The sequence below is a fragment of the Rattus norvegicus genome, chromosome 12, assembly GCF_021556685.1.
Source record: "Rattus norvegicus strain SHRSP/BbbUtx chromosome 12, alternate assembly SHRSP_T2T, whole genome shotgun sequence".
Lineage (NCBI taxonomy): Eukaryota > Metazoa > Chordata > Mammalia > Rodentia > Muridae > Rattus > Rattus norvegicus.
The window spans coordinates 34,550,668-34,564,132 of NC_141545.1; the positions used below are offsets into that span (position 1 = coordinate 34,550,668).

The 13,465-nt window shown below is 51.5% G+C and overlaps 1 protein-coding gene across 3 annotated transcripts in view; it reads right to left on the reverse strand.

Moving 5' to 3' along the window:
• Positions 1–13,465, reverse strand: part of Adgrd1 (adhesion G protein-coupled receptor D1) — a 114,344-nt gene that overhangs the window by 58,043 nt on the left and 42,836 nt on the right. For all 3 annotated transcript variants that reach the window (NM_001432115.1, NM_001432114.1, NM_001432116.1), the window contains 2 exon segments: positions 10,380–10,521; positions 12,012–12,087. In NM_001432115.1, coding sequence (NP_001419044.1) covers positions 10,380–10,521; positions 12,012–12,087 — 218 coding nt within the window.

Consider the following 13,465-nt stretch of genomic DNA (forward strand, 5'->3'; position numbering starts at 1 on the left):
AAATTAATCTTTAAAAAAAAAAAAAAGAAGGGGCAAGTCTGAAAGAGTGGGCAGCTGGGAGGCTGTGGCTATCTTAGCCAAATGATGGTAGAGACAAAGATAATACTGGAAGATGGGGGCATAGGACTTAGATGTGAATGGAAGTTGGACCTCAGTTGTCCAGCCTGGGACAGAGCAAGCCATGCACACCGAGGCTCAGGCACACCCTGTGCCTGTCTTTCTAACTCACCCAGCAGCTGTGGAAACGGGCCCAGGGAAGTTGCTATTAAATTGCTCTGGCTAAGACTCTCCCTGTTCACAGTCCCAGAAACCACTGTGTCCCCCATGATTCATCTCTGTTGTCACCTGTCAACTCTAGCAGAAGGGATGTGCGTTCCTTCTGCACCAAGAGCTGCCTGTCCAGACACCCATCAGAGTTGAGAAGTCAGTGAGTCCTGACTGACAACGGGAGAAAAATCCCACACTTCACCTCACCATACCCTTCAACTGTACAAAAGTGAGAAGCCAAGTGTACACACGTCTACCTAGTGCATACTAGGGCACACGCAAGCCACACAAGATAAAAAAAGCAGCCCATGTAATGTAGCCACAAGAGGCCCCAGGCATCTCCTCAGACAGACATGAACCTTGGAACCTCTTGTAGCCCTCAGACCCTACAGAGGCTTGGGGACCTACTCTGGTGATGTCTTGGTTTAACGGAGGTGGACACTGAGCAGGTATGAGTTGCTAAAATAAGAAACATTGGTGGGGCTGGGGATTTAGCTCAGTGGTAGAGCGCTTACCTAGGAAGCACAAGGCCCTGGGTTCGGTCCCCAGCTCCGAAAAAAAAGAACCAAAAAAAAAAAAGAAAGAAACATTGGTGAATTTATGGCCTCCCCCCTAGAGCCAGAGTTAGGGGAGGTCCCGAGACCCTGTGAGTACAAACCATGCATTAGCCTTCTCTGTGCCCGCTGCTGCCCCCAGCCTGTGTGCTCAGTCTGTGTTACTTACACCCTACAGGAATAGGGTGTTTCCCCTGCAGTAGCAGCTCCTACTGGGTGCCATATGCCACACCTGGCAGGACAGCCACGTACAAAAGTACAGATCTGGCCTCACGGAAATGTCAGCGACCACACTCACAGAGGACAATGGTGCCCTGAAGGAGGGATATGGAGGGCAAGCCTCGCCAGTTCCAGTAAAGGAAGAGGCTCAGGTAACAACTACTGTCCTCTTGCAAACACGAGCCCGGGCTGTTTTGAGTTCCTAGTTTTCTGAGTTCCTCCACTTCACTTGAGGTACCAGATGGCAATAGATGGCAAAAAAAAAAAAAAAAAAAAAAGCATGGCGAAGCAAACCGGTTCACCTCATGGCCAGAGATAAAAGAGAGAAAGAGGAGGAGAACGGGGTCCCATTATTCCCTTCAGGGACAATGCTCCCAGTGACCTAAGACCCTAGTCCCACCACCATCCACTGCCTCCCAACGTGCAGGGGAGCAAACCTACAGAGCCTCTGAGAACTAAAGAGTCACATGATAGCCCGGTGCAATGTAAGCTCCCTTTTTGGAGACCACAAGCCACCGCAAATGAGAAAGGCTGGCTTCCCCATAAAAGGTGACATATCGAAGCTGGGAGGTTTGCACAAGAGCATCAGAGTGAGCTAGAAACCCCACCAGCATGCAGAATTTCCAAAGTTGGTGTCAGAACGCATCGGCCGACACACCCACAGGGGACTTGGAAGAGCGCACACTGCCTGGGGAGGGTGAAGCTTTGGATCTCTCTGCAAAGTTGCACCACGGGTTCCCAAGCCTGACTGGCAATGGAGGAGCCCCTCCTACCATGTTTGGGCTTCAGTAGGGCCCTGGCTATCTGTGTGTCCTCCAGGGTAGGGCTCGGCTCGTGTCTGACTCTGTAGGGAGCTTCAAAGGATACCTGTGTGGCAAGGATCCCCTTTCTGTGAGTCACTATTGCCAGAATCCTGGAACCAAACACTGGGAGATGATCAGGCCGATCACAGGCCCTTGGTAGCATTTCACAGAGGTGCCTGATCAGCTGCCTGGTTCCACACAGGCGGGGCTGGAAGTAGAAGAGGGTGACCGTGCCTTTGGAGGCAGACTAAAGGTTGCCTTGCTGTCCAGTCCCCAGAGCTGATCCCTAGAAGGAAGCCAAATGGCTTTTACATCTTCAGTCATTGGTCAGTGTCCCTCAGTGCCCTGATACACAGTAAGAGAAACCCTATGCTTCTCTATCAGGTGTGGGAGTGACACCGTGACACTCCTCTGACGCTTTGAGTATCTTGTCACCCAGAGAAGAAAGGTTCAAACACACGCATACACACACCCACAAAATCTCAGCCACCAAATGGATGAGGAAAGAAGAAGACTGTGTCAGCCCACGAAGTCCTTTTCTCTGATAAAGACCATGACTGTCTGCCTATGGAGCCTGCGCCCCAGTCCTGAGAAGGAGGGAGGGGCTGCCTCCATGTGGCAAAGGCTCTGTGCCAATGCCCTTCAAGCAAAGGTCACTAAGTGTTCCAAAGTCACCATGCCGTCCTTGGGAAAGGGAGGTAGCAGGGTGGGAACTGGAGAGTGGGGAGACGGAGAGACAGAACAGAATGGCTGGTCCATAAACGTTTGAAGGAAGCATTAGAGCTAAGAGTGTCTGTAGAAGTCGGGGAGGCAAGAAAGGAGCTGCCCTCCTGGGCCTCTGACACCTGGAGTTTAGCACAAGGAGACTGACTTTGCGCACCAGGCCTCCAGCATTCTCAGAAAATAAAGCAATGTTGTTCCAAACCACTGGGTTTATGTGGATTTGTCACAGCGGTCGTGGGGAGCTGGGACATCTTTCTAGAGGAAACAGTTGGCAGCCTTGACAATATAGAACGCTTTAACTTGCACGAGGCAAAAAGTGTCAAATAAAAAAATCACACACACACACACACACACACACACACACACACACACACACACACCGGTGGCACATTGCAGCGGGCAACAAGCTATCTGTAAGATGAGGAGGGCTCTTAGAAATCATTAATGAAGCACACAGCAATTCCCCCCCTAAAATAAAACCGAGGAAAGAGTGCATGATCTGAAAGAAAAAATGCAGATGGCGGAGCCACTCAGGGAAGGGCTCTCTCCGAGTTGCCGGGCAATCAAAGGAACTCAAACAGAAACAAGCAGATGCAAGTTTTTGCCCATCAGAGTTTAGAGCTAAGTGGGAAGCGGGCTAACGAGCCCCGGTGGTGACGGTGCTGATCTTAGAATCCCTCTGAAGGCACCATCCGCCCGTGAACATCAGTGGTTAAAATGTAGACTCCACCATCAGCAGCCCAGGCGAAGCGTGAGGGTTAGCGCGGCTTGAGCGTAAAGCCACTGAAGTTAGGGAGGTGAGCGCAGCCAGTTTGATGGATGGGAAGGGAAGCACAGCGGCCTAAGGCGAGGTTTATCTTGCCAACAGGTGGAGCCCTGTAATTGGGCACTCGTGTGGGGGAAATCAATCATGGCCCTGCCTCATCGCACACAGACACAATTAGACAACTGCAGAAGTTAATGCAAGCGAGCTCGGCGGGATGCTTCAAGCGGCCCCCGGAGTTTCTCTCTGACCTCCAGTCAGATGAGATTTCTTGACCAGGACACCGAAGAGGCACGAGGCTCGAGTCAGGGGCTTGATAAATGGGCTTGCATGAAAGTTTAAAGCCAGCCACTCATCAACAGACACCCTGAGAGCAAAAGGGCCAGACGCGGCGGAAGAAGGAGTTGGCGGTACCCGTGCCTTGCATCCGAGAAGGGCCGAGAACTGAAAATCGATAGGGAAACAGAAGCAGTGACTGACTGGGGAGATGGGAGAGACGCTTTCTATACATGAGAGAGTATGAGAATGCCCGATAAAAGCATAAAGAGGTCACCGGTGTCATGGAGAAAAAAATAAATAAATGGAAACCAGGAGGAAGCAACACAAGCCCCATGGCTGGCCAGACTTGAGAAGATTGACAATCCCCAACATGACAAGACAGATTCACACGCTTGCTGCGGTATGGGATGCTTGGGAAAATGGGATCAGTCACTGGTGCTATTTATCAATGACGTACACAGACACGTCTGCCCCCAGGACCAGCAACTACACTCCCAGGCTCTCACCCAACGGGAGTGAGCACACACCAGGTAGGTCTGGAATGTTCTAGCATGTTCCCTGCACAGCCCACACTGGGAGGGGGCTGTGTGTGGGTTGGGCATTCAGACACTGGCTGTGTTCCGTCGCTTGACCTGAAGCGATCTCACGGCCATGTCTACTCTGTAGGGAGGCATATGGCACTTATATAGAGAGGTGGCTTCCTGGAAGGGTGTTTCCTGCCCTGCTCTTCAGATGGGAGTGCAGAAGTTGGCCCTGAGTTACCCCAGCCCCCACAGCTCATGTCGGGAGCCCAAGCTCACGAGTCTGCTGTCTCCCTCTGAACATGAACATTACTTGGCTTAGACATCGGAAGCAAATTAGAAATGACAAAAAAAAAAAAATCCTTGGCCATTTAACCAAACCATTCAATTTCTAAGACGTTATCATAGAGCGAGACCTGAGTGGGCATGTGGCGTCTCATCAGAGCATTGTCTGTACAGCTTGACCGGGGAAAGCCAGATGCTACAGGGAAAGGCAGGGTGTGAGCTCTGACACAGCTGTGAAAATGGCCAGGGAGTTCATGGCAACTGGCCTGGACAGTCAGACAGATTGGACCAAAAGCTGGGAAAGACGGCATGGCTGGCCTCGCCACATTAACTGAGTGTTTGCACACTGATCTCCACAGAGGCCAGTTGGGAGTCCATCAGAGTTCAACATGCACTGCAGATGGATTTTAAAAAAAAAAAAGAAAAGTTTTTATTCATGCTCTGTGAGTTTCACACCACATACCCCAATCCCACTCATCTCCCTGTCCCTTCGTATCTGCCCTCTGCCCTTGCAACCTCCCCACCAAAAGAAAATTAAAGCAAAGCAGAGAGAGACAACGTGACTCATTGCAACAAACATTTGTAGATATTTTTATCACAGCACAGCCCAGTTTGCAGAGAGAGAGGTTACCAGGTTCCCAAGAGTGCCACAGCAAAGGAAGACAATGTTTTGTTAACAGTACCAGACTTCTCAGGGGGCCAACAAGATGGTTTAGTGGGTAAAGATGCTTGCCCCAAAACCTGTTGACCTAAGTTCGAGATTCACACAGAACAAGAGACTTGACCCGCCCCGCCAGAAGTTATCTTCTGGTCTCATGACATATGCCATGACACAGAAACACATATGCACAAATAAAGTAAATTTCTCATTCACAGCAGACCATAGCAAAAGAATAACTGTAAACCATTGGTTTTTAAATGTTATCCTTTAAAGAAACGGAAAAGTGATGCTGCTTAAAGATCTCAAGTGGAAAATAACCCAAGGATTCCCCTGACTATAATGGATAGGATGGGCACACAATGGAATATTAGATAACAATAGTAACAATGTAGCTGTTACTACTACAACTCCAGACAGATGGGGTTCTCAACTGGGAATCTCCCAGGGCATTCTTGGCAATGTCTGGAGACGTATTTGGTTGTCTCAGCTGGGGACTCCGCTCCAGAAGTTCAGTGAACAGAGGCTACCGATGGGACGGGATGCCCTACAGCTTATCAACAGTGTCCACAACCCCACATCTTGACAGCATCTTGTTGAGTCAAGAGGCCACAGCTGTTTTTGCACAGAGGTCAGTTGCTACGGAAATATCTAGCATCTGGATCCCATGCCCGAGCGTGCCATGCAGACTTATCTTCCAGCTCCATGGGGACACAAGACTGGAGAACTGTCACATGATCCCCGAGCCTTTGGAGTTTCCCACACACTATCATTCCCAGAGTCCTAGAAGGCTGGGTGGATATGTGCCACGTTCCATAGGCATGGACTCTCAGGAGCGAAACAGCACTCCAAGAGAAGGTCTAACTTCTGGTACACTTAGAGTGGACCATGGACTAAAACAACCAGCCTTGGGGCTGGAGTCGAGAATGTTGTTACAGTGGCCTAAGATCTAGCATATCAGACATCCTTGTGGTCTGGTCATTCCATAGATACACCGAGCCTGGGCGGGACCTCTGTCAGCAGAGGGACAGCTCCAAACACTGACTTGACCCAGAACCTCCTTGGATCATTTATCCTCTGTCCCCTGAGCATCAGGGCTGGTAGACAGGACGCCGAATGTTCAGAGTGATACAGCCTTAAGCCCCAGGGTCTTTTAGCAGACTGCCATACTATGGGCTTGGGGGGCCTCTACTGTAGCTACCCCCAGAATTCACCAGGTACCTGCTCAGCAAACTATGCAGGAGGAAACCTCAGCTGAGAAAACGTCTCCATCAGATTGGCCTGTAGGCAAGTGTATATGGCATTTTCTTGATTAATGATTCATGTGCGAGGACCAAGTGGGTGTCGCCACCACTGGGCAGGTGGTCCAGGTAGAGAGAAGAAAGCTAGTGGAACATAAGTTTGAGCATCAAGCTAGGCAGCACTGATCCTGCTTGGCCTCTGCTTCGGTTCCTGCACGACGGACGGTGATCAGGACACATACACCAAACAAACCCTTTCCCCTTCAATTTGCTTGTGGCCGAGGTGTTTATCGCAGCAATTAAAGGCAAACCTGCAGGGTACCTATACTCTCGAGACCCTGAGGAGCCTATGCCATGAGAAGAAGAGAGAGCCCCTCAGCCTGGAACCTCAACCCTAGCCTGTATGTGCTTTGACACATTGGAAGACAGTGCTGTAACCACCCCCGCCCCCGCCCCATGCTCTATGGACATGGCTGGGGGAGACAAATGTTAAAGCCTCCTCCAGTTCCTTCTGTTCTTTCCCATCAGCCCCCGGGAGGATGCCACAGGAATTGCTTCATGCAGCTGCAGCCGCAGCAGCAGACCTCCTATGCATCCTCTGGAGGATAGCATGAACCTTCAAGCAACCAAACAAAAACAGACAAACACGTACACACACACACACACACACACACACACAACACACACACACACACACATAAGAGTTGAGAGAAAAAAACCTCATGACTATCTTTAATTACTACTTCTGGTAGGATAAAAATTCCCCCCAGTCGCTCTTTAAGGCACAATCCCTCATTCAAGCTCTTTGTTAAAAATAAATCTAGCAACCGACCAGTAAGCTGGGAATGTGTCTTCGCCTACCCTTCCTCCCCCCACCCCGCCCTTCCCGTCTGCAAACTGGCACCTTCCCAGAACTTCACAGGAAACAGAAGTGGAGTCTTCCACATGACCACCAACAGCACTGAGAAGTTGGGACCCGTAATCCCACTGCGACAGAAGGCCGTCCCTTCCTCTCAGGCTGGCTCCCTTGTCTGTAGCCTGCAAACCTCCAGACAGACAGGGAGCTAGGAGACGGGGAGGGCAATGCCAGCGAGTCCACCATTGACTTCTTTTAAATTACATTTTTGTTTATGTGTGTGTGCGCGCATGTGTCTGTGTGTGCTCATGTGTGTGCATGTGTGCCCCAGTGCTCATGTGCATGTGTGGTTGTGCATCTGTGTATATGTTTGTGGTCGTGCATGTGCACGTGTTTGTGTGTATGTGTGCATGCATGTGTGTGCACATACATGCTTCCATGTGTGTGTGCGCGTGCATGTGCATATGTACGTACATGTGTAGGCTAGACAATAACTTGCTAAGAGTCAGTTCTATCCTTCCACCATGAATCCCCGGCATTGAATTCGGATGTCTGGGTCTGGTTGCGAATGTCCCTATCGCTGAGGTGTCTCACTGACCCTACCACTACCTTCTTAAGTAGATTCAGCACTCCAGACAGTCCAGTCTTCTCCTATCTTTGAGAGAGAAGTGTGTATGTTCCCAGAACAGACAGCCCCATTCAGGTCAGTCTGCAGTGCTTCACCAGCTCCTTGGAAGCCGTGGTTGTCTGAGTCCCCCCACACAAGCCATCATCTCTTTTTCAACAGGACCAGTCAGTGCACATGCAGGTGGGCAGGCGCCCCTCCCTCCTGCTGCCTCCCCATGAACATGCCAGTGAGTGGGGCAGCCTCCTACACCCGAGACCTGCACCTACATTCCATTCAGAGTGTGCTAGGCAGAGCGCACATCTGGGTGGTGAACTCTTGGTTTACTGAGGACCATAAGACCTTAGTGGGATAATCGGTCTTTAAGACTCTATGTTAGTGCGTCCTGGGCCATCTATAAAACTCCATCTTCAGAAGCGAGTCACACACACACACACACACACACACACACACACACACACATAAACAGATGACTCCAAGAGGGACGGACTGGAGTGGAGGACTGGAATCTGTCACTGTCACCCACCAAGACAACTGCCTGAGAGACTTCTGTGTTCTCTCTCTCTCTCTCTCTCTCTCTCTCTCTCTCTCTCTCTCTCTCTCCCCCCCCCTTTCTTCCCTCCTTCCCTCCCTCCTCCCTCCACACCCCCATGGTGGCATGGCCAGGGGGCACCAGATGAGGAAAGCAAGATGGAGCTCTGTTAGAATTGAGGACTCTTTTTGGGGGTAGACGTGAACTCTCCAGAGGCCCAGCTGCTGTGCTATTCATGGCAAACCCAAAATTCTCAGAGGAAACTCCTGAATCCTGGGAGCCCTGGAAGCCAGGTTAGGGCATGGGGCCCAGAAGCCCCGTGCAGCTGACAAAGGGTTTCTGGGAACAGCCTGGAGCCACTTTCAAGGCAAACCAGAGGGAGAAAAGCAGGAACGGCTGGCTCCCTTTGAAGAGTACGGAAACAAACGTGTACCTAACATCTTGGATTTCTTTGTTCCAGACAGCCTGAGTGCATGCCAGCCCACGTGTACACATCAAAAGGGGCACACAAGCAGGTGTGCTCTCCTTGGAGTATGGATGCCATAAAACTTGTCTGCCCTCTGCCCTCTGCCCTCTGCCCTCTGCCCTCTGCCCTCTGCCCTCTGCCCTCTGCCCTCTGCCCTCAGTGGAGCTTGTCCCACTTCCTGTTCTGCTTCGTCCTGCCTCCAGAGAACAACCCTGAATGTGTTTCTCAATATGCCTCCTATCTGCTATGATTCATGAGTTCTCTCTCTCTCTATGAGCTTCAGCCGGAACGCTGAGGTTCCCAAGGCCTCGGGGACCCATGCCGTGGGTGCTCAGCCACCAGCCTTTGAGAGATGCACAGGAAGACGGTGCCTCTGAGCATACACACATCCACATGAGCGTCTTAGGAACAAACGGCACATCAGATCCTATCTCTGCCCTTCTCACCTGTGGGGCCTGGGAGCCATGGGGCTGGGAGGAGCAGGCCTGGAGTGAGAGTGGGATCGAAACGTGTCCAAACCCCAGAAATCTCATTCTGAGATGGACAGGAATAGGATCATGCCCTGCCCTGCCGGGCCTGCATGTCCTGGTCCCTGTCCCCTGTCCCCTGACCTTTCCACTCTTGCCTCACCAGAGGAGGTCGTATAGCCAGTAGACAGCTTAAACTTCCTATCTTTTTTTTTTCTTTTCTTTTTTTCAGAGCTGGGGACCAAACCCAGGGCCTTGCGCTTGCTAGGCAAGCGCTCTACCACTGAGCTAAATCCCCAACCCCTAAACTTCCTATCTTATTATAAGGTCATGCCCAGCAGCTCCTGGAATTTCTCCTCATGTGAGGAGAAATGAGGCATCACCAGAACCATGCCCCATCAATGATGTATGCTTACCCGGATAGCCCCCACTCCCTCCCCCCGCAATGGTTTAAATAGCCTTTACCCCCTCCACTCCCCGATAAATGGAACCAGTTCCCCAAAGCTGTTCCTGGGTGTGTTCATTGCCTATACACTCACTGCCAACCAAGATCCTGCCTGCACCCACCGGAACCTGGCTAAGCTTCTCTCCCTCCTGGTCCACAGCGGGGCTGGCTACCGAGAACGTCAGAAGCTTGCCCACAGGCAAAACTACATAAAGATGACGGAACCTCTTTAGGAATGCATCAGGACAAACAGCTCATCCCTCCGATGACGCCAAAGAAGAGGTGTCACTCTCAGGCTCCGAAGCAACGCACGACAGAGCTGAGCTCTGTATCCTGCTTACCATGTCATGCCTGCTAAGAGACCCTGGGACAGCTGTCCCTCTACTCCCAACAAAATGATCCCATAACCCAGGGGCATACCCATAAGGGTTGCACTTGCCTAGGAGAGCCACAGTGCGTGGGGGTAGGGGGGTGGGGGTAGAAGCCTCTTCACTCAATCTTAGCCCATGTCCATTGGCGAGGCTCACCATGTGCTTCAAGAACTAAATCAGAAGGAGATGAACTCTGGGGAGCAAAATGTTCTCCTTACCCAGCACTAGGCCCACGGCTCTCCCCGCCAGGACTCAGGCATGCAGGCCATACCCAGAGCCAGCGGGGGAAACGCCCTTCACTCACCAGTTTGTGTCTGAGATGAACAGTGATCAGAGGAGAGCCGGATAGGTTCTGGGACAGAGTGGGCGGTGGGGACACCTCCAGGGAGATCAGGTGGCTGGCGACAGACAGCAGGCAGTCTCTGCAGTTCGCAGCCTCGGGAATCCTTGGAAACCAATGGATTTCAGTGGGTTACAAATGGGCCTTGAGGGAGGGCGTGCAGCTAGAGTGCAACATTGAAGCCAAGTGTTCTGAGGCCCGCATTTGATCCTGTGTCTGGAAGTGGCCTCTGCAGCTGGGCTTCTTATTTCTGTCCCTCCATTCTATCCTCTTGGAAGTGTTACATGTTTGCGAGGTGAGATAGGGCAGGACCTTAATGTACCGGGGAATGCAGAAGAACAGGTCTTTGACTCCAGGCTTGGAATTTCAGCGGATTGACCTGCCTGGCTCTGTTACCTCAGGCACCATCTCGCCCTGCCTGAACCTTACGTTCCCCAATTACACAAGCATGTGGTCAGCATTTGTGTGGTGACATCTAGTACTTGTGTGGTGGTATCCACCGTCACATTGCCTCCTGTCCGTCCCTTTCCTCACGAAGATGCCTCAGTTTCCTTAGGTCACACAGCTAACTACTCTTCCTCCTCCACTCAGCTATGCACACAGAGCTGAGTCCATGGCTCCGGAGCAAGCCCTGTCACCCAGAGCCTCAATAGCCAGCACAGCACATTGCCTAACCATGTCCCAGCTCAGGGATGAGATCACGGTCCAGTAACCTTCCCAGAGAGGAGGAGAATCCGGGAGAGTGCTGGGACACAGTCTCTGCTGGATACTAGCCCTGAAGGACAAGGTCTCCCTGGCTTAAAACTGGAAGGGGACTGCCTGACAGAAAAGGGAGCCCACCCTGGGAAAAGCCTAGAGATGGGACCTGGTGATGTCACCTGGACAGCTGGACCATGCTGCCCCTGAAGCCAGGATGTTCAGAGTTTCCACTACTGGACAAGTCCCTCATTTGCTTAAAACCATTCCCACTACATCACCCCACCTCACTCTGATCTACGCCCACCGACATCTCCGGTCCCCGTTTTGGAGTTCTGAGGTTGAAATGCCAATGGCTTAGTGAGATAACCTGGTGTGCAGAAGTTTCAATTGGGATCTGATGAGTTTGACCTGGGAATGACCCCTGACCCCTGGAGCGAGTTTAACTATCTACCAGGAGCTTCCTGATCTCCTCATACCAACTGTGGAAGAAGGAATTTGGGGGAGGGGAGAAATGGCAGAAGGGAAGAAAGCTTACCAGACAATCATAAAGGCGGGCCTGCTATCTTCCCATTCTATAGATGTGAAAACTGAGGCTCAGGGAGCCCAGGAGCATAGCTGACCTGTCTGCCCCAGAGCCTGCTGGATTTATCTCACTTGATGGAGTTCCTGAATCTTTTCCAAAGGACTAGAAGCCCAACCTGGCTTGAAGAGCGAGGCAGCAGGTGCTGGTAGCCAGAGTTTGCTAACCAGAAGCCGTGTGTGTGTGTGTGTGTGTGTGTGTGTGTGTGTGTGTGTGTGTGTGTGTGTGTCAGTGTGGAGTATCTCGGAGGCCGGCCATCCAGGAAACGAGAGCACACACACCCCCACTCCACCCCCACACCACTGTACCACACTCACTCTGTGCTGGCTGGCGGGATGTTGTTCAGGTAATAGTGCATGGTGTGGTAGAGAAGGCCGACAATCGTGGTCCAGGCTGAGGACAAAGCAGAGGCCAGATGCTCATCAACCCTCCAGTCATAAAGCAGGAGATGTGCAGAACCCGGCACACAGTGAAGCCGAAGGCAGTGACTCCGGGTTGGGGCAGGGAGGAGGAAGAGCCACAAAACCATGAGTTTACAACAAATGGTACAGAAAGTGTGGCTAGTCCCCAGAGTGCTCAGCTGGGACAATGACCTCCTGTCCCATCCCTTACGCCCACTCCACACCCAGGTGCAGAGACCTGCCCAGGATAACAGAGAGAGCTTCAGGGACAGGGAACACGTCACAGGCTGCCATTTGCCCAGCAGTGAGTGTGTCCCAGGCAGTCTGCAGGAGGGGTATTCTGATGCTCCAATGAAGGCCTGCAGACTGGAGCCGACAGCCAGATGGCTACAATGTATCCCTTGCCCCTTGTTACAGTAAGACCCACATACTCAGCATTTCTTTCTCTCCGCAATTGTGAGAACACTCAGCCATCATTGGCTGACTTCGGGAGCTCTCCTGCTGTCAACTTGGGGCTCGTTACATGCCATGCATAGTGATTTATACATATTTTGCCTTGTAAGTTCTGTAACAATACCACGAAGCAGATATTGTTGTTGGCCTGGCCCAAATATGGTCAGAGACCTTCCTGGAGCCACACAGCCATCCGTGGGCTAAACTGGGGTTTTAATCAGAGTTTGGCTTGCTTCGCAGTAAGTGTTGAGAACACGGCTTCTGGCCATTCTTGAAGACTGAGTTATTTCTAATCTGTCCTGCATTGGAACCTACAAGATGCTATGCAAGGTTACTAGACGGGATCTCTCTCCTGAGAACAGGAAATGCTGAGTCTTTGCCAGGAGAGATTGAAGTCATAGGCACCTGTCCTCTAGACAAAAAAAAAAAAAAAAATGAATCCATGCAGGGCTGGGTGGCAGGGCTCGGCCTCTGTCCGAGCCCTCTAGGGTGAAGAACCACAATAATCCTCAACTGTGAGTGGACCCAAGTGGGAAGGATTCCCATAGAAGTTGTCAGCCAGATATGGCCAGAGCTGACTGGGCTCCAGAGTGCTCCTGTGTAACCAGGTACCATTGGTTACTTACTCATAATGAGACTTGATATGAGCCTGTTCTGGGATAGTTTCTGGCTCCTCTATACAGATGTACCTACCCATGGCTACCTTGAAGAAGAGGAAAGGTGTCACATCTACTCATATTCAACTAACCAGGAGCTAAGCAGATTTGAGGACAGATCCAATATGGTGGGCCAGACTCACTGCAATGTAGATTTTTCCTAAGACCCAGCTTGGTCTATGATCTACCGTGTGTTGTGGAATGAGGTGGTAAGGCATGCTTTGCCTCCGAGTCTTCTCTGGGAGCACCCAAAGCCCACCC